The 24,834-nt window shown below is 44.0% G+C and overlaps 1 protein-coding gene across 3 annotated transcripts in view; it reads right to left on the bottom strand.

The window, feature by feature from the left end:
* Positions 1-703: 703 nt before the first annotated feature.
* The window catches only part of kank1a (KN motif and ankyrin repeat domains 1a), a 51,077-nt gene continuing 26,946 nt past the window's right edge, over positions 704-24,834 (bottom strand). For 2 of the 3 annotated variants that reach the window (XM_083673015.1, XM_083673016.1), the window contains exons 2-12: positions 22,930-23,059; positions 11,015-13,723; positions 8,364-8,558; positions 7,205-7,313; positions 6,484-6,699; positions 6,273-6,360; positions 4,315-4,534; positions 2,949-3,091; positions 2,247-2,447; positions 1,899-1,997; positions 704-1,795 (exon numbers count right to left, since the gene is read on the bottom strand). In XM_083673015.1, the coding sequence (XP_083529141.1) occupies positions 1,733-1,795; positions 1,899-1,997; positions 2,247-2,447; positions 2,949-3,091; positions 4,315-4,534; positions 6,273-6,360; positions 6,484-6,699; positions 7,205-7,313; positions 8,364-8,558; positions 11,015-13,723; positions 22,930-22,966 (4,080 nt within the window). In that variant the 5' untranslated portion in view covers positions 22,967-23,059 and the 3' untranslated portion in view covers positions 704-1,732. The remainder of the gene's footprint in view (positions 1,796-1,898; positions 1,998-2,246; positions 2,448-2,948; positions 3,092-4,314; positions 4,535-6,272; positions 6,361-6,483; positions 6,700-7,204; positions 7,314-8,363; positions 8,559-11,014; positions 13,724-22,929; positions 23,060-24,834) is intronic. The other variant, XM_083673017.1, reaches the window with a different exon arrangement.

The following is a 24,834-nucleotide window of genomic DNA, read 5'->3' as shown; positions in this document are numbered from 1 at the left end:
TATGACTCTGTAAGATGCATTGAAGAACAAATGAAGAATAGGCCTGCAATTGCACATTCAACATGCTATAAGGCGAACCATACAAACATGAATGCATGTTATTTTATAGCAATAAAAACAAGAGTGCTTTCAAAGTAAAATTATGCCGCAATTTCATTTGTAGAGAGAAAAAGATTTTCATATGAAGCAAAGGCTGACAATGAATAGTCGAGAGGAACATCTACTGTATGTCCATGGGGAAGGATCCGTGGTTATAATACCAGACGACACCAGTAGAGGGAGGCAGTCTATTGAAAATCAGTAGCACCAGAACAAAAAAACAAAACAAAAACAAAGGTAAGCTAGGTAAATAAATACAGTTCATTCATGCAACACAACAGAGCAAGGTCATACTTACAGATGACAAACACAGGACGCTGTCAAATACCTTAGGAGAGCTTCCTTTCTCCCAAATCCTTTGCATTTTTTAAGTCTTCAAACAGTCTAAAATTGCAATTTGCCATGATTACAATTTGTGGGGATTACAAGTGTGGGTATGCTATAAATATAATGAAGAGGCAATCATGGCAGTCTTTTTAATACTTTATATTGTCTGTAAATAGGTAGCTGCCCCATTGCGTATGGTGATGTCATCTTATGGAGGCTGCCTTTAAAAGGGGAGAGCTAGAGAAGAAGGACAACAGACTGAAGGCAACACTGTTGTTTGAATGAAGTTTATTGTTATATGGCAAGTCTCAGGCACTTCAAACTTCAATTCAAGATGAAAGTACCTTATCAAATACTAGGACAGGATAGTCTATTATACATAGGCAATATTACACAAGACAAGAGCAAAATATCTATCATCTCTAATTACTCAAAGACAATATATACAATGAAATACATTTATATTTGCATTAAAAACTATACCTTGATAAATATATAACTTCATGTAACATTAAGAAGTAATAGGAAATATTCAAAATACTGTGATTTTTTAAATAGATACAAATGATTTGTATAAAAGTAGAATTCATATCCAATCTAGATAAGATATATTGATGCATTTATCCATTTGGGTAGTGAACAGAGATTGGTGTACACATATATATGCCCAATGAAGTTGAGGCAAACAATATATATAAAGAACATGTACTCTAGAATGAAAGGCTGTATTGAGGGGTGAAAAGGGCATCTAGGCATTCCTTTGAATCTAGCACTGTATGTACCACCTTTCTCTTGAGGTGGTAATGGTGATGGAAGATGATAATGTCCTCATGCTCGTGTTGCTTTCTGACATAACTTTGAACTGAAAGTTTAACCTACCGGGAACACAAAGGAATAAACACAGATATATAGTCTCTATTCTGTCTATACGCAAAATTGTGGTGTGGACATTTGAAGCTGATGGTGGCCTTCTTCCTTCCCTCCACTGCAGATAGATACTGGTGATATTTCAGGCATATGCTGATGCACTTCTATATACATTCAGTTTAGAAAGGACACTTTGGGCTTTTCAGAGAGAGCAAAAATCACCAATAACGGTTCACCTAGACAGATCGATGTGTCCATGTAAAAATAAAACCCAGGGAATCTTTGTGGGTGGACCAAATGATCTGCAGATTGTTTGGGGGGTGGCGGGGTGTACAGCCATAGTGCCTGGTAGTCATTGGAATCCTCAGCGGGCTGTCGTTAAGGTGTCCTTGAATATGAACCAATAGCAGCGCACAGTTTGTGGTAGGAGACAGGGCTCCTAATCAAACATGCCCCTTCTGGTTGGGCTGGGGGACATCTTTCTGCCGAGACGAGGAGTCCCCTGTAGCCAACACACACACACAAACAAATTATAAACAAAATACAAATGATAATAGCTATAGGCAATGTAAAACAGTATTTCGATCCAGCAGCAGGATACACACCGGCGACTGGGCTTTGGAAAAGTTGACGTGAGCATACAACAGCACTGCAATGTCCTTGTGTCCTGCTTCCAGAGCAATAGACAGGGCATTACTCTCATCCTAGAGAGAGAAAGAGAGAGAGAGTTATCACGTGTGTGTGTGTGTGTGTGTGTTTTGGGTGTATGTATTAAGGCGAGTGAGTAGACTGAAATAGATAAATAAATATGAACAGAATAACCACTCAGTGGAAAACTGGAATGTGATCAAAACAAAGAATGAACACAGACTGAGCTTGTGTGTGTGTGTGTCTTGTGTGTGTGTCTCCCTGCAGCCCCCCCTCCCTTCCCCATCCTCCCCCCTCCTACTCACACTGTCGCTTAGTGTGGCGTCACAGCCGGGCTGGGCCAGCAGCAGCTTGACAATCTCAGCGTGGCCGTGCTCGCTGGCGCACATGAGGGCGGTGGACCCCTCGTCGTCCTGCACGTTGACCTCCGCCCCCTGGGCCAGCAGGGCTCTGACCATGTCCATCCTACCGTGGCTGACCGCCAGCATCAGCCCCGTCTGGCCAGCCTGAGAGAGGGAGGAGGGCAAAGGAGAGGTCAGAGACACGGTCAGACACACAGAGACCTAAACACCAAACACACCTACACCCTATGCATCTATGTAGTTATGAGTGGACTGGATAGATAAAAGCAATATGTTAATAGCTCAATCTTTAAACCTGAAAAATGTGTTGTTGTTACGTCATCATGACCATTTAATGTCAAGGTGTCCCCTAACATGGTAAAAACATAAGTCTGAGAAATAAAAACTTCACTGGGCCCAGGTTTGACCTCTGTAGAACACAAAGTCCTGAATTCCGTTTCTATTCCTGATCAGGCCACACACATTCAATCTCCCTCATGCATTGGTGGAAACACCCTCTAGCCCACGCTTTCACCAATCCAATGCTTTTAAATCCCTTCGGGAGGGTGAAGTGTACGCTTCAGAAAGAAGGGTGGAGAATCAGAGATCAGCGCAGAGCACCACAGTGTCACGCCATCACCGTGTCCCCTGAGACGACCTACTGACCTGGCTAGCTTTGGCGTTGACGTCGCCCTTGCTAAAGAGCTCCTCCACGATGCACATGTCCTTGGGCGCCTCCACGGCTGCCAGCGCAGCCAGCATGATGGGGGTGTAGCCTGCTTTGTTCTGTTGGTTGACGTTGCAGACATCTGGAACAGACGGAGGACATGAGAAAGACCAATTGTTTGTTTGTGTGTGTGTGTGTGTGTGTGTGTATGTGAGATGGATGGTGTCTTCCCGTGTCGGCTGTGTACGACATAAAATCAATGACTGTGTACCACATGAACAACGAATGAACAAAAACTAATAATAAAAAGCAACTTCTACAACACAAAGGCCTCAGACTAAAGGAGGGGATGAGCAGCTGCAGGAGTAAGGAGGGTGTCATTGTCTGAACCAAAAGCAGTGGGCGATGGGGGGGGATGTTCTATGTGACTCCACAGGCAGGCTATTTAACCCAACCCTTGGGAGTAGGGAAGGAATGACGGAATCAATCGCAACTTGAGATCCGTGTGCAAAAATCTAACTTTCATGTGAATGTTATTCACAGCTAAACATTCTACCATTGACAACTAGTGCGGGTTGCTAATAGAAAGTTGTGGCTTTTAAAATCAGGATAGATGAGTGTGACAATCTGCTGACAATGTTCTTAATATCCCGAACAACGTACTGAATAATGCCGGGCATATAGTATTTTTAAATCTACAGGTCAAATTTAAGAAAGGTTTTTGCATTGGTTTCAATTGAGCACTTTGACTTCCTACGACACTAGCCATATTAGAATGTTGGTTAGTGAACGTCAGTAAATAAACAACAACCATATGGTGAATGGAAAATTTGTTTGTGAAAAATTAAGTTAAAGTTCCACACAGTGTCTGGATCTCAAGGTAATTCTCAATTTGGCCCTGAGAACGTGGAAAGACAAGAGGCAACGTTTGAGTTCGCTACACTCAGGCACTGAGGCAGGAATGATGATGGGGGGGGTCAACAATGGGTACAATTGGGGGGCAGATCCTGAGGCCTGGGGTGTCAGACAGCGAAGTGACACAAAGGCCGGGGGAGACGGGGACAAAAGGCTTTCTCACTTCAGAGTACCCAGGACCTCATCATAGTCTGTTCAGTATTCAGCAGGCCCTCACGCTTAGAGAGTTGCAATACTGAAGACCAGCAAGGACATGTGTGTGTGTGTGTGTGTGTGTGTGTGTGTGTGTGTGTGGGGGGGGATTAGACAGAGGAGGGGTTGAGGAAACATGGATGAGGTCTTTAGTGTGCGGTGGGAACGATGAAGGACATAGAAAAGTAAACTAATTAAACTAATCACCAAGACCTCTGTAAACTGTAAAGCCTGCCTACCCCTTCTCTGCCCCCTCACCTGCATCCAGCAGCTTCTTGACGATATCGAAGTTCGAGTGGGACACGCTGTAGTGCAGCGCCGTGTTGCCATTGCCGTCGGCCATGTTGACCACATGGCGGAGCACGGCCGGGGAGATGGCACGGAACGCCTCCAGGTAGTCCTCCACCATGGCGGGCAACGCCGACTTCTGACTGGACACTCGGAACCACTCGTGCTGCACTGTGTTCAGGCAGGCCCTCTTTGGGTAAGGGGGGGGGGGGGGAAGCAACAAGGTTAGCCCATAGTTAAGCCTAGTCCAGAGACAACCTCTAGTCTAGCCCCTAACTCCCTAGGCACTTGTATACAGTAGATCTGAGTGACTCTTAAAAAATCAAAAGTATTCTTGAAAAAGGCAGCAACTGAAACGTCAGGGCTAGCCTCACTATATTGAATTCAATAAAACAAAAGAAGCAAGAACAAACGTTTTGCATGTGCACCCTATCTCTACAATTGAACTCCAGTCTACCCAGCTTTTTGGTAAGCACCACAGCTCTCTATCGATCTACAACTATTTAGCTTGGTGAGGGGACTCCTGACCGAAACTATCTAAAGCAAACATGATTCGGAGAGGCATATTCCCCAGAAAACAGTGGAAGCTCTTACAATTTAAATCTCGGTAACGTTCCAATTAAGTCAAAAATAAACATGAGTCTGGTTCCCACTACATTTTCAGTATGTTTGTAAAGAACATTCCTAGACTTCCTCAACTTCTCTGAATGTTCTCAGAATATATAACAGAGATTCTCAGGAACGTTCCAGTGAAGGGGGTAGCTTGGGGTTGATGAAGCATAATACAACACTAAACACCAGGATTGTAGGCCTACTGTATACAAAATATATTGGCGACAAACACAGTAGGAGAATGAAAAGATCAAAGTAGTTCTCCATCGCCCTATTTCTGACAAGGAAGACGAAAAAGAAAACACACGGGGTTCTGTTGCCTGGCCAACACACAGCTGGATGCGTCTGGGCGCTGACATGGGGTCAACACACCCGGCCCTGGTGATGTCCGCTCTCCTCCTCTTCTGCCCAGTCGACCCAACATTCTTTTCCACTGCGGTGGGCACAGCGCCTCACGGCCCCCCCATCACCTCTTTGGCGCAGCGTACAATAGAGGCACGCAAGGGGAAAACCCCCTCACTGGAATGGGGCTTTTGAGCCCCTGTTTGTTGGCGGTTGTGCGGTGTGAGACAGGGACTATGGCCCATGTTTGGATAATGGAGAGGACTGGACTGGACCAAGCTCTCTCTAGCTAGTGCCACAGATGTTCATAAGAAGAGGCCAGAGATGAGGGAAAACAGAGTTAAGCCCGGATTAAATTCATTGCAGAGAGCAGCTTTCTGCACTGCAAGCTTGAGAGGTACTGTACATTTGATTTGTGCGGCAGTGTCCCAGGTGGAGGCAGTTGACAGTTGAAAACCAGCAGTCCCATGGCATCAACCGCTCTGATGGCATGACCGCCAATTTCTTGAAGAGTCAACTCCTTCCATTTGGGACACACTGCTGTAAAAATCTGCAATGGATTGAATCCTGGGCGTAACATCCGCTTTTCAGAAACAGGAGCGTCTCTTTTTCTTTTTTATTCAGTAGGGACAAACTGAATACAGGATGTTGCAGGTAGAAAAGCACCATAAAGAAAGGGTATGGTTTTTGCTTCACTTTATAAAAGGACATGTCTGTTCTGTAGCTTTGCATTTCTGTCTGAATGTTTCAAACCGAGTATAGCCCTGTGCTGCCTTACAGAGGTACTGTCCCAATGTAAAAGCTTGAAAAAAAAACCAGATTGTTGCATAAGATGATGTTAATCATGCAAAAAAAAAAAAGAAACATAAATAACACCGACTAGGTTTGTCCAAAACAACAGCACTACCAAATGGGCAAGGAGGGGTAATCTTTTGAGAGAGACAGAAGAGTAGGTAAAAAAAATAGTTTCATACCCCATCTTTGCTGGTCAAAGTCTTGGGATCATTCAGGTGGGTTTTCAGCACGTCGCACGCCGCCAACATCTTTTCACTTAGCTCATGCCTTAGAGGAGACAGACTTGTTTATTCATCCAATATGGTTTGATAGAATTCCATTTAGAACGGAATTCATCCCGTCCCCAACCCTTATCTGAGCCAGACAGACACACAGACACCTCCCACCTACCTCTCTCTCATCTCCTGCTTCTCTAGACCTCCTTCCTCTTCCCTGCTTCCCACTTCCACTGCTCCCTCGTTCTGGAATTCCTCTGTATTCCTCCTTTCCTCCTCATTCCCAAACACTTCCTCCCCTCCATACACTTTCTCATCCTCCTCCTCATCCTCTGACCCTGAGGAACTGCTCTCCTCTGAACTGGAGTCATCGCTCGACGTTGTCTCGTACCTGTGACCAAAAGGGGGCGACAAACTCAGTAAGCACTAATCAATCAATCAAGCTAATCAAATGCCCAAATATTTTTCTCAGTATACATGAAGTTGATGTCAAATATGTTGCTATTGAGTTACCTGCACATATGTAGGATTTTCAAACCTCAAATAATAGATTAAAAAAATGCTATGCGCCGGCATTATTCGGGATATTAAGAACATTGTCAGCAGATTGTCACACTCCTAATTTTAAAAGCCACAACTTTCTATTATCAACCCGCATTAGTTGTCTATGGTAGAATGTTTAGCTATGAATACGGTGATTGGACACTTCATGCATCATTCACATGAAAGTGTTTTATAAATGTCACATTCTAAGTCTATTCTAAGCAGTGTGCAACTTAAAAGTTTACTGTAGAATCAATAGGTGTCAATTTGATATGATCTAGTGGCTTAAAAATGCAGAGTTCATAAACCTTCACTGGTGCCGGTCATGATTTGTGAAAACCTTGAACACTCACCCTCCATTTACACCTACAAACTGCAGGTTCTTTTTGGTAGCATTAGATCCTTGGCGGCCATCTTTCTTTTTCATGATGGACTTCAGGGTATTTTGACTGCACGGCTGCCCTGAGGAATGGAAAGAGAGAGATTGAGAAGAACACCCCAACACTAATGCTAATGACTCAAGTGATGTCAATACATTGCTATTAAACATCAATGCTATCAGAAACAAATGACTCATCATGATCAACTATTATCATACTGTATATTGACTTGTGGGAATCTATAGTGGCTTGTCCACATCACAAGCTTGATTTAAGATAGCATGGAGACAGTATGCAATTACAGAAGTAGTACCCAATTACAGAAGTCATATCAAGTCAGCAACTTCATAATGCTAAATACACAATCTATTTTTATTCATTCATTAACAAGCCTGGCACACTCACATTAGCTTTAGCTCTTTCTAATGAGTTTTAAACTCTCAATGCCCAATTTGAATAGAATTGGTGGCAGGTTATCTAACATGATTGAATACAGAACACCAATTCTTTGTTAACAACTAGGAAGGCATAAAGTAGTCACTAAGTGTGTTGGGCCAGTTCTTCCCAAAGCCATCATTCTGCGTCGTGTGGCATGGGAACAAACCCAGAGCTATCCCAAACATTTTAAGTACAGGCCTTGCAGAGCCAAATACCAGCCCAGACCTCTAGCTCCCTCAGCACAGACTGAGAGACAGGAGCAGTCACTACAACTGCAAGAACTTGCCCTAATGGAGGGGCCTCTTTTTCTGCTCTGGGGGAGAAGCGTGTGTGTTCCTGCATGTGTGTGTGTACTGTATAGCAATGTGTGTGAGTGTGAGTGTGAGTGTGTACTGTATAGCATTGGAGCCATTAGCCATGTTTCCTTTATTTTGACAGGTGGGAGCATTGCTCCAGGGCCTGAGGGAGGCTAATCTGTTGCATGTTCTTGAAGCACAGACCCACATGCCACATAATACGGGGGGGGGGGGGGGGGGTATTGTTTTTACCATCCTGATGCTGGTTACCAAGTTTGGTGGGAAGAATTCCATTCCAATCAGGCAATCACCCGCTTACTTGAATGTCAGAGTTATCAAGATTTAGCAAAGTATTTTTCTAGAGTTGCGACTGTTGTTTCATTGTTCTGTGGTAGTACCGTGCAGGGCAGTGGACATCTGCTGGTCCATGCGGCTCTTCTGCATGGCCAGGTTGGGCTGCTGCTGTGTGGGCGGCCTGGGGTCATCAGACGAGGCCACGGAGGACACCGTTGTCTCCGTCTGGGTGACCTCTGTCCGAACTGTGACCGACTGGGAGCTGACCCCACTGACCATCTGGACTAGCTGACCTCCGTCTGAACCAATGAGAAGAGATTGGTTAGATCAAGGCAGGGGACTGACGGACAGACACACAGACAGACACACAGACACACAGGGCACTGTAGTGGGCAATGAATATGGCTGATGGACACCTGATCAGGAAAACTAAGCCCTAGCAATGATTGTTGACAATGTGTAGAACAAGAAAACATGTGACTCAATGACTTGCAGATACATTTGCACTGAATCACTAGCAGTGCATTTTGGTATGTATCGTTTCAGATACGTGAGGGTCTTGGCATAAAAACTTGAACGGAATGTCCCGGAAAAGACTTGCTTGTTCATGTACATGAGGGATGGCACGCTTATTCATGGAAATACTTGAGACGTTTGCAGAATATGCTGAAAGACATTTCAGACCTATCATATCCCCAAGACAGTAATAATGACAGTTATTTAAAAAATCAAAACATATTGCTATATTAATGTGACCAGCCACCAAAGCAGTGTGCAAATGTGCCAAATTGGAATTATCATTTACTCTGAAGTGTGGGACTGTGTCATGTAAAACGTACAACTGTGCATTTAGCCATTTTCACAGACTTGTATAGAGAAGTGGTCCGGGGGTACTCAAGGACAACACCAAAACAAGAACCTCTTCAAAGATTAGGATGAAAACACCTGACTGGTTCAATCCTCTGATCTCTGTCCACAGAAACGTCTCTGAAGAAAGGCTGCCGGCTGGAAGCAATTTGGGTTTTGGCATCCACAATATCTGACCAACTACCACTGGAATTTATATACATATTAAAATTCTGGTTTTCCACCTAGTCTATTTTTAACCGTAATTCATTCCAATGAAGCACGCAGGTGCACAATATTTAGAGTTGGACTGACTGTTGACAACAGGAAACATTGACGTCGCTTTTTTTTTTGTTTTCACAAATTTACAGAACCAGCCTGCAAATGACAACCCACTACTAAGTAATGCTATCATGCAATAATAACATCTTAACACAACTGCTGATATTTACTAGATACGTTGTTTAATAACAGCATCTTAACACAACTGTTACACATTGTTTCCCCAAATGTTATGTCAGTGTAGGTGCTGTCATTTATATGAAACGAGCCACTTAAAAAAAAAAAAAGCCCACGTTATAAAGACATAAACACCATTGCAAACATACAAACACACAAACAAGTGGGTAGTGCCTGAACAAGTAACTCAGCACTAGAATCGAGCACCCTGCACATGGCTACTAGACTACCATGTGTTACATAACAACTTATGAATCAGCATCAGATAGCAGGATAGAATGGAGGGAGGGGGGGGGGGGGAGTAGGTAGGTAGGTAGGTGTGTGTGTGTGTGTGTGTGTGTGTGTCGGGGGGGAGGGGGTCAGAAACAACAAGTGGCCATTTAGTCCATGCTGCTGGTTCCGAAAAGAAATGAGCTCATTGTTGGTTCAGGTCCAAAGCCCCACTGCATTTTTCGAGGTCAGAGATAACTTTGGCCTGTCGGATCCTATCAGGCATCAGTTTACACATACAGACACTGAACCCCCGACCCTACAAATCTTATCCCCGTCATCCTCCTCCCCCTGGCCCTCATTGAGTGGTACTGGGGTCCACAGATTAAAAATAGACTTTTGGACATCAGCCATTTCGTTGGCTTACATATGACCAGTGGCACTCTCTCTTCTAAGTGTTACCAGCTCTTTTTGTGCTGCAGGCTTGTTTTTAACAGGCCTGCACACCACAATAAAAGTGTACTCAGAATGTGCTGAATGGAAGGTATTTAGTGCAGATAAAGCGTTCAAGGATCTTCACTATTCTGATAATAAATCATTATTTTCATGCATCTAAACCCACCACACCAAATAATTGTTGTGTTAGACCTGACATCATGGTCAGTGTAACACTAATATGTATGTCTGAACAGAAAATCCTATTGTTTACCTTAATCAATGCTAGAGTAGAGGAAATGGAGGATAAATGTACTCTCAGGGTTAACAACCTGGTGGCATGCAAGAGGGCAAAGAACAAACTGACATTAACCAGGAGAAATCAGCATGAGTCATTTCTCAAAATCTGCGCTTTCTTACCCAAGTCCCATGGGGCAGATAAACAAGTTTATCAGATTGGTTGTGCCAGTTTTGGCTGGATTTTTGTTCAGTGTGTGATCATGTGTGAGAGAGAGAGAGAGAGTGTGTGTGTGTGTGTGTGTGTGTGAGAGAGAGAGAGAGAGAGTGAGAGAGTGTGTGTGTGTGTTAATCTTTGTGTTCTAAGTGTTCCCAGTCTGCATTTATAACTTCAGAATAACTTTCAAATAACATGGCATGTCTCTAACTAATTTATCACCAGGTCACCATGTTGTTATTGCAAAAATATAGGGGAGGGGGAGGAAAGACAGCTTGGTATGATATGTCAGTTTGGTATGAGAACTAGTTTGTGGGACGTCACATACATACACTCAGCCCTGTGGCTTACCTTTGCTTGCAGTGCTGGCGTCTGCTTGCAGCTTGAGGATGTCAACGCTCCGCAGCTCCTCCGCACTGCCGTACTTCATGACTGAGTTGATGGAGGACAGTGTGTTGACCAGCTGACTGTTGATGGAGCCGAACTGGGAATGGGGCTGGCCGAAGGCATCTGCCAGTTCGCTGTAGTTCTCCGCCAGGAGCATCTGCTGCTCCTGCAGGAGCTTCTGCACCCTTTCAATGTAATGGTCCAGTCCTGCCCCACCCTCCGCCTGGGACTGTGGTGGTACAGCCTGTGCCGTAGCAGCTGCAACCGACAAAGTCTCTTCGACGGACCCGTCACTCCTCGTTTTGGCATTGCCCGCAGCATGGGAGGGGCCACAGGCTATGTTCCTGGTTTTTAAGCCAACCAAGAAGTTCTGGTGGATGCTGACTGGACCCACCCCGCAGTCTTTGGTTTTGGCAGTATCAAGGGTTGCTTCCACCTCTGCCGTGGTTCCAACTGCGATAGAGCGTGTCTTTGGCGTAGTCTGGACGTCTTTCACAAGCCCCTCCCCCACGGCGACTGTTCTGGTCTCGGTCAATACCGTGCTGGTGTGCTTCTCACTAGTGTTCAACACTGTATTGGTGCAGGAGTCAGTGAGGACCACCATTTCCGTGTTGGTGAACTTGCTCAGGCCTCCCGCCACCGTGTTAGTGTGTTGGGACGTAGTCTCGGGGCTGACCATGACACCCAAGTCCACTTTGCTCACTAGATCCGGGTCAGTTCCCCGGGACACCAGCTCTTTGATGGGGCTGATGGTCACGTCCACCGAACACTCCCCGCAGCCGATGGACCTCAACTCCTTGGGGAGCTCCGCCTCTGCTTTACAGAGACGCAAACCATCCATCAACTCCTCTGTGTTGATGCCTATCTCGCACACACTAAGCTCCACCCCTATGCTCTGGTGACACATCTCCATCCGCATGCCGATGCACTGGTCTCTGACCTCCACTCTCTCCCGCACCACCCACCTCTCCATGGGCACCTCTGGGCCCACCGAAGCATGGCGTACGTCTGGATGGCTGTACACTCCAATGTCATGCATTTGGGTGGTCTTTCCGGTGCTGGCGTCGGAGAACTCCAGGTGGTTGCCCACGCCTTGGCTATGGGTCTGGACTTTGGCCTCCACCGCAGTGCTGTAGGTGTCAGGCCGGGCAATGCAGCCCTTGTCGGCCTTTTTCCTACCGGAGCTACCAGCTGCCTGGAGCTCCAGTTTCAGCTTGCCCATCTCCATTTGGTGTGTGGTCTCCTTCAGCTGTACCTCCAGCCGGTAGATCTTCTCCTTCAGAGCCTCGATGGTCTGGTGCTGCAACTCAATCTCCATCTCTGCCTCGTTGGTCACGCCCAGCATGGCCTCCGTCACGCCCACCCCGGTGCTCCGCATCTCCTGCCGCTCTGTTGCCACGCCAACATCCCGTCGTTCCGTTGTCGGTATAGACTTTCTTTGGGCAACTGTGACATCATTCATGTTTTCGTCGGCTCCTGTTGCGAGGGAACGCTGGTGCGCTTGATTTTGGGTGACACTGGCCAGGATTTGCCTGCCCTCTGGCCCTTTGTTGTCCTGGGTCTTCCTCTCCAGAGCCTGCATCTCAGATGCCAGCTGCCTGAACTCTTCCAGCCTTTGGGTACTCTGCTCCTGTACCTCCGACTCCACGATGTGCAGCTCCGGCTCCTTCTGGATGGGGGCTGAAGTCTCCAGCTGGTCAGCACTTCCCACGCTGTAGGAGCGCTTGCGGAAGCCGCCCGCGGGGCCCTGGTTCTGGTTCTTAGCCATTTGTCTCTTCTCCTCCTGCAGCACAGAGATCTTGACCTGCAGGATGGGGATGGTCTTCACCTGCTCCTCCAGCTCCTTCAGCCTCTTGAGGGCCACCACCATCTGCTCACGAATGTGCTGCAGGTGTAGTGGGCTCACGTTGGTCACTGGTGTGGTCATGCCCGAGCTCATGGGGCTATGGCGGATGGAGCTGCCCATGGAGGAGGTGAAGTATGGGTTGTACTCCCCATTGGGCAGGTGGCCGTTGGGCACCAAGGGATGGGAGCTGGGGGAGATCTGGCTGGGTCCCAGGGAGCCCGAGAAAGAGGACAGGGAGCTGGTGGAGCCCATGCCCCCGAAGCTGGCCAGCCTGCGGCGGGGGGCTGGGGGCTCGCTGGTGGGGGGCTGCATGAGGAGGCGTTCCTGCTCCAAACGCCGCCGTGTCTCCATCAGGGTCTTCTCCACCTGGGGGTTGTGGCGGGGGACAACCCGGGGGGAGGGAGGTGGAAGCAGCTGCTTCTGCTCTGGGATGCTTAGGTAGCCCTGTGGCTGGGCCTCATAGAGGGGAGTTGCCCTGCTCAGGGTGGGGGTTAGCGTTGGGGTGAGTGTTTGAGGGGGCTGTGTCCTGGGGGCAAAGAACACTGGGGACTGTTTGCTCTCGTCGCTGTTGGAGGAGGACAGGGAGTCGGTGGAGGTCCATTCGGCGTGAGCACTGCCCCCGCCGGTGCTGCCCCGAGGCACCGCCGCGGGTCTGGCCACTTTGGGCTTCCTCTGGATGTTCAGCTTCTTGATGGTGTTGCCCCTCTCAATGTCGTCCACATATTTGAGGAAGTCCAGGTCTAGCTGATAACCGTAAGGGGTCTCTAGGTAGTAGGGGGCCACAGAGTCTTTCTCATCCTCTGTGCTGGCGCATCTCTCTCCTCTCTCTGCGGAATAACAAAAAGGATAACAGACAATGCAGAAACTCTGTACTGAAACAACTGTCATACCATTTCCCAAGAACTCTTTTCATGAATGAGGCTTATATTGTGGACCTACCTTCTAACAAAATGCATATTTTCTAAATGTTCCATCATATATAATGTTTGCTTGCTTACATAACAAGTCCTGAGAAAAGGAACATCAGCTTTGTTTCAACAAATTACCCTGCATTTAGTTATATCTGCAACAGTGAATAAATCCAAATACAGTACTTGTATTTGACATGAATAGTATCAACACATTTAGAATATTTTCCATTCATTTTTTACATAACCGACTTGATGAAAGGTACCAAACGACTCAGTAAGCCATAGATCTGTCATATTCTCCAAAACAATCCTGGTGTCAGGTAGTGGGGAACTTGAAGTGTATCCTCAGCCACAACCAATCACCTTAATTTGCTGGTGCGAGTATAAACATGACTAAAGTGTTTCACATACTTCTGCTAGAGAAGCAAGAGTGCTAATCATTTTGGCAAGGGGAGACAGAGTCAGGCAGAAACAATGTGCTGTATGGTACAAGAGACAGAGAGGAACTGTGGCTCTTGCAAAATGTCTCTGGAATTTGTGAAGAAAATAAACAAGCCCTTTGGAATCAAAATGTGGTAATTGACACTAGTCCAACACTGTACGATAATAGTTTGAGCTATAATGGATTTTGTTGTGTTTTTGATTAAAGGGAGTGAACAGAAGCAGAACAAACACTAATCTCATGGGTTTACAGAACATGATCAGGGGAGGGGGAGAGGGGACAGGGAGATGGGGGGGGAAAAAACACACAGTCACTTGTTTTCCCTGTGCAAAATCTACTTGGTCAAAAGAACATGTTTCAAACATGTTGAAACATTTTGAACCCTTTGCCAAAAGACAAAAAACAACCATCCCCAGACAATGGAAACACTGCTTTCCAGAAAAGGAGAAGAGACAAGCCTCTCACGTTTAAAAATGAGCCTGTGCAGGGTTGTCCATCAAAGTTGCTTATATTACAGTCCAAATTCCACACCTCGGGTAGAAAATGCCTTTCGTCACGAGAAGAGGGATCCGCTCCCAGGGAGCCAAACAACTTTCCAGACCATTAGGAGATGACACATTCAGACTGTGCTGGCCAAACATAAAGCGCATTTTCTTGGTATGCTCTTCCAGACTAAAGCAAACGTGGGGGGGGGGAAATGGCTCAGTGTTTACCTCCTACCACATATTACTCTGACAAACTTTCAGCTGAATCCCCTCCATTCAGTTAAAACAGAGGGAGAATTACATGGCTAAGCCTGGTGTTAAAACCTCACTGCCTCGTTGTTCAAGCTCCACTTACCTCAGTCAAACGGGTCTGCAGTCTCTGTTTCTCTCTCTCGCTCACTCACTCGCTCGCTCGCTCTCTCTCTCTCTCTCCCTCCCTAACTCCCTCCCTCCCTCACTCTCTCTATGGCTGCAGTGATGGACTTTGAGAACTAATAAGAACAGGCTGCAAGGGCGAGCTCACTGCTCTTTCTGTGTGCGTTCTTTCTCAATCTTCACTCCATAAGGGGGAAAAAATTCCACTATTGGTGTAAACTTAGCCAAGCACTGCTCAGGCTTGCTATAGGCTGACTGGCTCCACCAATCACGTGACACTTTCACCCTCGCTCTTCTCTACCCAAAACAGGAGCCCCCTTATTTAATCACAGGTACATCTGTCAATTACAACAACAAAGACAGTCTCTGTTCTTGAGATATATACATACATGTGTGTATACATACACACACACACACACACACACACATTGCAACCAGGCTCCATTAAAACAAGTGGGAGAAAAAATACTAACACTCATGTTATATGCCTGTGATACATGCAGTGTAGCATTACAAACAGTGATATTTACAGTTCAAGGAAATATCAAGTTTGTCATTGTACAATGAAATTCTTACTTGGATATTATCCTCTTTTAAAACACAGAACAATCGTCTATGTATGATACATAAAATGAGAGGACGTGAAATTTACCTAAAAATCACCCTGCCACTTCTTTTGGTAAACAGCTATGGGATGGAGCTGGAGAAACTCATACACACAGCTATGAATGCAAGGACTGACCTTTCATGAGATCAAAATGATAGTTTTAACCATATTTCGAATCTATACAGTGTTTGTTAAACAAGCTTATATGTTGGGTTCTGATGGGGTAAGACAGTTGAACTAAGCTCATAAGGCATTTATATATAATTCTTCAAGACTTGAATGGCTATATACCATTTATTTAAAAGTCCAAAAATGTATGTAACAATCCCAGATTGCTCCTTTAAAATGTACAGAGGGTTCCACCAACACTGGTCCATTAATTTGTGCTGCAACTGTAGCATTCTAACAAGGGTTACTCTGTATTCATATCACCACATCCACACACACTCATCTTGGGTAGATGGCTCCCCTGGCACTGGCTAAAGAGAAACACTGGGGATGTCATGGAGTAGTGACACCGGACAGGACTGTCTGGTACCAGGCACGAAGACCCCAGAGAGCCAAGCTGTGACCTCACTAGCGTGTGAAACGCAGAGGGTCACACACTGGTGACTAAGGGCCAACAGTGGCTGATACTGGCCACAATGACTGGAGCACTATGAGCAGCTACAATAATACAACAGCTACCACATTGTCCATCTGACCGACATTACACAATACAGTAGCACAGTGTTGCGTAACCTTTTCTCTACCACAGAATGGTGTTGTCTGGTCCATCTCCTTCGTGGACCTCTTGAATTAAAAATAGCACCTGAGCACTGACAAAGTTGCGCTAGCTAACAAACTAATAGACCATTCAGCAATATTCCAATAAACAGTGCCAGAGACACACTGCATTAGTGTTACTGACAATCAAAAAGTTAAAAGTGCTCTAAAATCACACTGACAACTTAGTTTAGAACAGCAATAATCATTATTGTGCATGTTAATGCACTTTCGTATGCAATATTGCAGGGAAAGTAAAAACAAAACAATCCATGTACTCAACTGCCACAAGTAAAATAAGTTTAAAAAAATATCATGAAGCCCCTACCCCAGTGTTCTCAGATCTGACAGGACTGGATAGGTGTTATCTACGTGGTGATGACTAATAGCCCTCCTTGGTAGAGTTCCCTCAATATTGATTATATCTATCTATCTATCTATCTATCAGGTAACCTAGAAATGGAGGCCACTCCCTTTAAAAGGATCACATACCTATGTCATCATGTTACTTGTGATAAACGTGCACCTTTTGAACAAGTCCACATCGGCTGATTAGACACCATCAGTATGCAGGAAGCATCTGTGCACATACACATACATGAGAGCTGCTGTTGAGGGTAAGTGCACATTCAAACCATCTGTGATGCAAGCAAGCTATGCAAACAAGTAGCCAAAGTGCTGTGTTGACTGTTGCGATTTCAGTCCGCTTTCCGAAGGATGGCTACTGAAAAAAAACACTTGCATTCACGTGACCCGCGCATCATTTACCTTCCTGCTGTGCTGTGCTTGTGACATTTCAGACCTTTATTCAATTGTATTTTTGAAATGATAAATAAAGATTAGCTTGAAAAACTAATGTTAATGACAGTAAAGCTCTAATTTTAAGCACGTATGACACCTTCCTAATGTCTTTGTATCTGTCATTTTGAGTGGTTTGAAAGATCACCACACAGGAAAACAAAACTATTTTTACATTAATTTTATTATATCTGAAGGGTGATAATTGCTCATAATAAGTATTAATACATTATACCTGTTTAATCAAGTAAAGTATTGCCAAGTCCTCACTCTGCATTGTTTGAGGAGATGAATGATCTTTCTTTTCAATCATTGACAGAAATCTATATTTGTGTAACTTACATGGTACCAGTCTCTAAATGTCTGTACAATGTTTGCTATACATTTCAATTTCAATAGAACCACCAATATAGTCAGTGCTGGTTGCAGGTTTGATGTTCTCTCTGACATTTGGCCACTCCTATGCTGTACTCATAAATTGGCCTAACTCACCTTGACATGGTATTTTGTTTTGTTCCCCTTGCACATTCCATGCTTTTCTGGTCTTCTTATAATAGCATGTTTTATGGTGCTATTTTCAATTGTTCTCTATTACTGCTTCAATTCAATTCCTGAGCGAGGGCCATAAGTCACCTTGGGCAAAGAAATCCTCTCCATGTTTGCAATGAAAATAAAACACAGACGGGCATGTTTGGCCTTGATGATGAATTCATGATGAAAGAGGAAAAATAAACAATTGTGGGCTCGGCTCATGTTACATTTGCTTTTGTGAACGTTTAAATTTAGAACCGAAAAAAAGCTTTTAACCTCACTTTTAACCTTACGGCAACATTTCGTAGACAGTCCCAAAGAGAGAGAGAAGGGAAATCTAGCCTGTATATGAACAGGCATATCAGTTAACTACTGTAGATTCAGAACTCAGGGATGCTCAGTTCAGCAACATTCATTCACCATTGCAAATAGTGAATCTGTGAGAACCTATTCCCTAGTAAATAAGTAATTAATTAAAAATAATTCATCTTAAATGCTATAATTTCATATTTTTGGTTAGGTGTAACAGCTTAAGGCACCCTAGAAAACCAAGCCCTGCAGGCTAAATTGGTTCAGCATGCAGTGAATAAGAACATAACACCATTAGTCCATAACATAATCCATATCACAAGTTTATTGTAACTGTGATGGTTATAAGGCACAAAACACAGTGCATGTGCAAAGACAAGTCATTTGCGTACAGAGGTACAGTTCCTACTGAAAATACAACCTCAAGCATGCATGACAATGCAATACAGTGCCACATGTAAGTAATGGGACAGTGTAGATAGATTTTTTTTCCTTTTGGTTCTATACTCCACAAATTTGGATTTGAAATCAAACAATTACTATAAGGTCAAAGTAAAGATTCTCAGCTTTTATTTGAGGGTATTTGTGTACATATGTATTTCATCATTGAGAAATGACAACACTTTTTATACATAGTAACCCTATTTCAGGGTACCAAAAGTAATGGGACAATTGGCTTGACAAGTGTTTCTGGTAAGTCAGGTGTGTTCCGTCACATTTGTGCAAGCATAACAGAGCTGTCAACATCTAGTATTGATTCTAGGTTTTGCATCTGGAGTCTGCTATCGGTGTCTGTCAACATGAGGACAAAAGAGGTGTCAGTGAAAGTCTAGGAAGCCATTATACGGCTGAAAAATCGGAAGAAAAAAAAAACAGCAGAAACATAGCCAAAAACGTAGCCTTGCCAAAATCAACTGTTTGGAACGTCATTTAAACATTTTCTTTTTTAAAACTGGTGAGCACGTCAATTGCAAATAGGGCGCTTCATCATACAGTAAGTCAATGACCGAAAACATATTATCATAGCAGCTAAGGAGTTTTTCAAGGCCAAAAAGTGGAAAGGTCTTGAATGGTCAAGTCAATCTTCAGATTTAAATTCAATTGAACATACATTTAATTTCCTGATGAGAATATTTTAGGCAAAAAGCCCTCAAAACAAACAACAACTGAAGATGGCGGGATATAGGGGGACTATGTATAAAAAGTGTTGTCATTTGTAAAGGGTGAAACCAATATGTACACAAATACCATCAAATAAAAGCTGAGAATCTCTACTTTAACCGCATAGTAATTGTCTGATTTTAAATGCAAACTTTTGGAATATAGAGCTAAAAGAGGAAAAAATGCTTTACTGTCTTATTACTTACCACTGTATGTGTGTGAGATGTGTGTTGCAAAAGTAAAAATGAACTTGAAGCTGCCTTTGATAAACAAACATGTAGTTCTAATGTAGATCTGGTTCATTAGGAAAGCTCAACCTGAACGTGGGCTGTTGGGAGTGTCAAGGTTGTCATACCATACTCATCTCAAGTCTGTCTTTCTATATGAACTCCCAAAGTATTAGGTTATTTCAGAACATTTAGGACAGTTAACCAGGTAACTCATAGATCCTGTATCGTGACTATAGCCATCTCCACATTTAAAAAAAAAAATGGACAAGATGTCTCACACAGATTCTATGACAAGATGCAGTTGATTCTCAAACCATACAATCTGACACCAGCCTCTTTAATACCGTTAACCTACGAGAGACCTTTCGCCCATATGCCTTTCTACAGTTTCCATAGTGTAACTGGAATGAGAATATCCTATTACCATTCTACCCTGCCTTCAGATCTCTTGAGAAAGGTATAATAAGTCAGTATCATACTCACGCTATGTGTGACGCTGAAGGGAGGGAAAATAGGAGTGTGTGCTGTAGTGCATGGGGCTGAGGAGACTGCTGTAAGGCGCACACACCCACGCCTCCAAACAGAGGCCCTTTTCTCACACACTCGCCTGGTATTTCCTGACCCTGCCCGCTGGAGCCCTGTCAGCCTACAAAGTGTCTGCCAACATTTAGCTAACATTTAATCAACCCACCTCCCCTCATCAGCTCAATGCTCCGCTGACATACATCCGTTCTCATTAAAATCCAGGAAGCAAAACACGACAATAAGAACAGCACACTGTACATTCCAAGCTATTTCTCTGGTAGCGAGGGAATGTCTGAAAAGAGTGAGAGAGAGCAACAAGAGCATTTCACCCTCCTTGCAGAGCAATGTGCCAGATACTCTCGCCAGTTTCAACAACAGACTCCCAATACGATGACACAGGTGAAAGGAAATGTTTAAGTTTCCTTCTTAAATAGTGAAAAACAGTATGACGTTTCAGGCCCCATTCCAGAGGTGAACCAACGTCCTGTTCACTACTTAAAAGCTTGAGTGGACAGTTATACGCAGCATGGAGTTAATGCAGTCCTTCACAAGCCAAAGTAAAATCAAAATGAGAGGCGAACAGTTGTGAAACCACAGTTTTATTTCCTGCCTGATTAAAAAGCGCTTGGATAATCCAGATTCCTGTCTCTCAGAGGGAAAAAACAGGAGCCACAGGAATTCTAGTTGTAGCTGCCAGTGGTGGGATGAGCCTACATCCCTGATTGAGTTAAAAGGCACAATCTGTAACTTGCCCTTGCCCTACAATTGTTTGTGAACTGTTGGGCTGGGTCTTGGCAAAAATAAAACAAAAAAAACACTTTTCACTGGAAATTAGAGCTACAGACTGTGCCTTTATACAGTACGAGAAGAGGGTTTTGAGCATCCATGCTCATTTGAAGCGTAGTTATGTTTTAATGTTTGTGCATCTTACTTCGTGGGGACATGACTGGGCTTTTGTAAAGAGGTCTAAAGAGCCAGGGTCAAGGGCCATCTTGTGTTTGTGTTGATACAGTAACGCTTCTCTGACACAATGTCAGACTGTTCCCTGGCTCAAAGTACAACCATGGGCACATCAATAATCAAGTTCTAGGTAATGTGGCTTGAGGAAAACAAGGGACAGAAAGAATATACTGGTATTCAATTACCCAATATTGTCCACACATATTAAGGAACATTTTAAGAGTGAATAGGCCTACTGTAATGCAACTGTTTGAAATTGGACTTTACTGGATCCTCCAACACTGGCAATGCAGTGACAAATTTGATTGAGGCAGTTTTTTCTGGGGTTCAGCAAAATAACACCACAGGGATTGTGGAGCCACTATGCCAGTCATAGTAAGGGAAAGAAAGCAGACAAACTAGAACTTCAGAATTTGAGGCATGGTGCCCTGTCAGTTTTGCTGGCACACAGACACATACACACTGACACACACGCAGACTCGCAGACACACCTTCCATAGACTGGGCTGTCATTGGACATTGTGCGAACATGGGTGATGACAGCGGGCATCCTGGGGAGTAACTGGTCAGTCCCCTGAGAGAACTTCAGAGGACTTCAAGCTGTTCTGGGGACCTGGCCTCCCCCTGCCAATCTGTTATGTCCTGGACAGGCAGTCCTTGGCCATGACTAGCTATAGAGCCCATGCCAAGCCCATATAAAAAAATCTATTGTATTCTCTTAGTGACCTAAATTGCATTGAGCCAAAGTACAGGTGAATGGGCCAAAGCAGTACTGAATAAGATCTAGCACTCAATCTCCCTTCACCAGTATGCAGGATCAAAACAGAGACTGGCCAATTCAGCTTGAGATCTAAAGCTCTAAATTTGGCCCAGACAAATGCTGTACTCCAAGAATGTAGAATAAACACATTGTAAGTTGAAAGTGAAATTATCATTGGAACCTTTGCTACCAACAAGGGGGTAAGGCTATGCTGCACCACTATGGCCCTGCTGAGTGCTAAACCTGCCGTTATGCCATTCAATTTAATGACAAGTCAAAGGTCAAACTAAGCAATGCTACCATGGAGTTATGATTTTCTTTGCTAAGAAGACCAAATTATATGGAACCAAAACGATATGGAATGTGATAATATGAATAACCACCCTTAAAAAGCTAAAGAAATAATGTGAAACAAAAATAACTGATCCTCTATAAATGTAGCATTTCTGATCAACCAGAGTCTGAATCCAAAACAATGGGGAAATCAGCATGAAACCCGACACCTAATCCTCATTACGCTCCATTGTATCCTGCTTTAGATTGTTTTTATTTAGCCATGACAAACATACATTATTCCTGGAACAGGCAGTAGCCATGAGATGTGTATTCACAAGCAGCTCTTCAGGATGGAAAACGTATTAAGGTGTCACACACTGACAATTATGTCAACCAGGGAACGAGGTAGCAAAAAGTTGACATGGGACATCATGTTTCCATCTTGTTTCAGTCCCTCAGCATGGTCCAATCATTCAGTAGTAGTTCTGTCCTGTTGAATCATTGTAATGGAAACAATGGGCGGCAGAAAGCCTTGAGGTTAGAGAGACGGGCCAGTAATCGGAAGAGGAGGGTTGCTGACCTCACATCTTAGATGCCTACCACTGCCAATGTGCAAGGCATGAACTGCTTCAGGGGCACTGAACTAACCCTGTGCTCTGACTTCCCTGTGTACGTGTATGTACATGTGTAGGTAGGTTGAACGTGCATACAGAATGTGTGAATTCTGAGGTATTGTGTGTGGATTGATGGCAAATTATTTGAATTTAATCCATTTTAAACTGAGTCTATAACAGAACAAAATGTGGAAAATTGAAGGGGTCTGAATACTTTCCGAAGGCACTGTATATCGCTTGTGGTTAAACACAAAGAGAGACAACATTAAGAGAGAAGTTGTTACCTGGGCCATTGCCATTAACGTGCATGGTTTGAGCCATGGTTGCAGCCGGGCGCTCTCAATCCCACACCAAGACTTAATGGGGTCATGCAAATGCCATGCATCAAGTCCAGCTTACCATGCACCCTGCAAACTGAGACAAAACACAGGGGAAGGCAACTGTGAAAAATTGGACACACAAAAACACACTTCAATGCAAATATACAGAATGTTTGTTAGGTATAACTAGGTCATAGACATTTCGTCTCACTTGAGGGAGTGCATTATGACAGTACATTGCATTATATAAAAACACATTTGAGAGCTTCACAACTGGGTGCATATACATCATCTTGAATATATCTTATATTGAGGGCCATAAGAGTGGATAATCTTGAGACCCTGAGAGACCAAACACGGATATGTATTGTTAACATGAGCATAGACATATCCAAGTATAAACATGGTCCGTGACACAACACCCTGCATGATGTTGAACTTCGTACAGTCAAATGACCACAAACATAAAAGCTTTTCGTGTAAAAGCTGAAGCCCACTTAACGCAATCAGTGCAGACCCCTGCTTTTCCACAGGTGTGCTTACATCTGACATTTATGAGCACAGAGGTCCTGTGTGTGTGAAAGTCATTTAAATGGACACATTATGACCACATACAAAGGAGTCATTCTCCTCTTGTAGGAGCTCAGGAAACAAGACGCAGATTCATGGCCACAGCCTAATAATAGCTCTGATATGAAGAAAACAACATTGGGGTGTGTTAGAAACCATTAATCAACAAGCTGGCTCATGTAGGGGACATGTGTCTCATGTCTGTTCTCAAAATAAGATGGCATCTCAATTAGGCCAGTCTCCTATCCCCCTCAATTTCACTGATCTGAAGACTAAGCTAGGTGGAAGCAATATGGTCGACTGGGCTGGTGGATATTTGCTTCCACCAGTCATGTCCTTTTATATCATAGCATATGAAGAACAAAAGAAGAGAATGTAGGATCTACGATTAGTAGGACACACCATGGGTTAGGCAATGACCGAGCAACAGGTAGTGTTGCGATTTGTCTGAGTAGTTTTAAATATGTCATGCATGTACTGTAGTCAAAGAAAGATGAGGACTCATAAGACAGACAGTGTGTGGACTCACAGAGACGCCCCAGCTCATAAACTTGTATAAACTCTAGGGGGGAGCGCAGTGGGAGAGAGAAAGCTGAGAGAAGGCTGTTATGTTCTCCAAAACTACCTTACACCACATGTTATCATATACAGTCAAATATCAAATATAGTGGTTCAGAGTTTAATGGGTTCAAGGTTGAGTGACGGTACCTTGGCAGTACTGCCATGGCATGTCATATGTATGTGCATTCAACTACGATAAGCATGAGAAATGCTATCATTCAAAGTTCTTCTAACATACTTGCCTGGTTGCATAAATGGAGTGAATGCCATTATGTGCATTCATGGCTGTTTTTTTATGTTGTGTTTTTTGATGGATTCTGCATTACAGAAGCAGTGAAGGGGAACCACATTGTAAAATGCATTTTACAGAAACTACTTACAGTGCTTTAAAAAGGTCAAAGGATGTTCACATCAATGATGTAGAATGACCAAAATGACCAAAGATGCATACCCTGGTCTGACCACTTGCCAAAAGAAACATTATATAAAATTGTAATAGGCCTATCAAATACACTAACCTTCATAAATGTAACCATTGTGAATGTCCATTTACATTTAGGACGATTGCATGAACAGGTTTTTTTAATCAGTGTAGGCTAGGGCTGTGACGGCCATGGAATTTTGGGTCACGGTCGCTTGACAAGCAAATAATCATTAATCATATAATCATAAGCGTTTCACAAAGGGGACACAACTCTAGCACGTGACAACCAGAATAACCTTGTGGTCGACAGCTGT

The sequence above is a fragment of the Argentina silus genome (assembly GCF_951799395.1).
Source record: "Argentina silus genome assembly, chromosome: 7".
Classification (NCBI taxonomy): domain Eukaryota; kingdom Metazoa; phylum Chordata; class Actinopteri; order Argentiniformes; family Argentinidae; genus Argentina; species Argentina silus.
The sequence above is the reverse complement of the archived record's forward strand: the minus strand, read 5'-3'. Positions and strand labels throughout refer to the sequence as shown.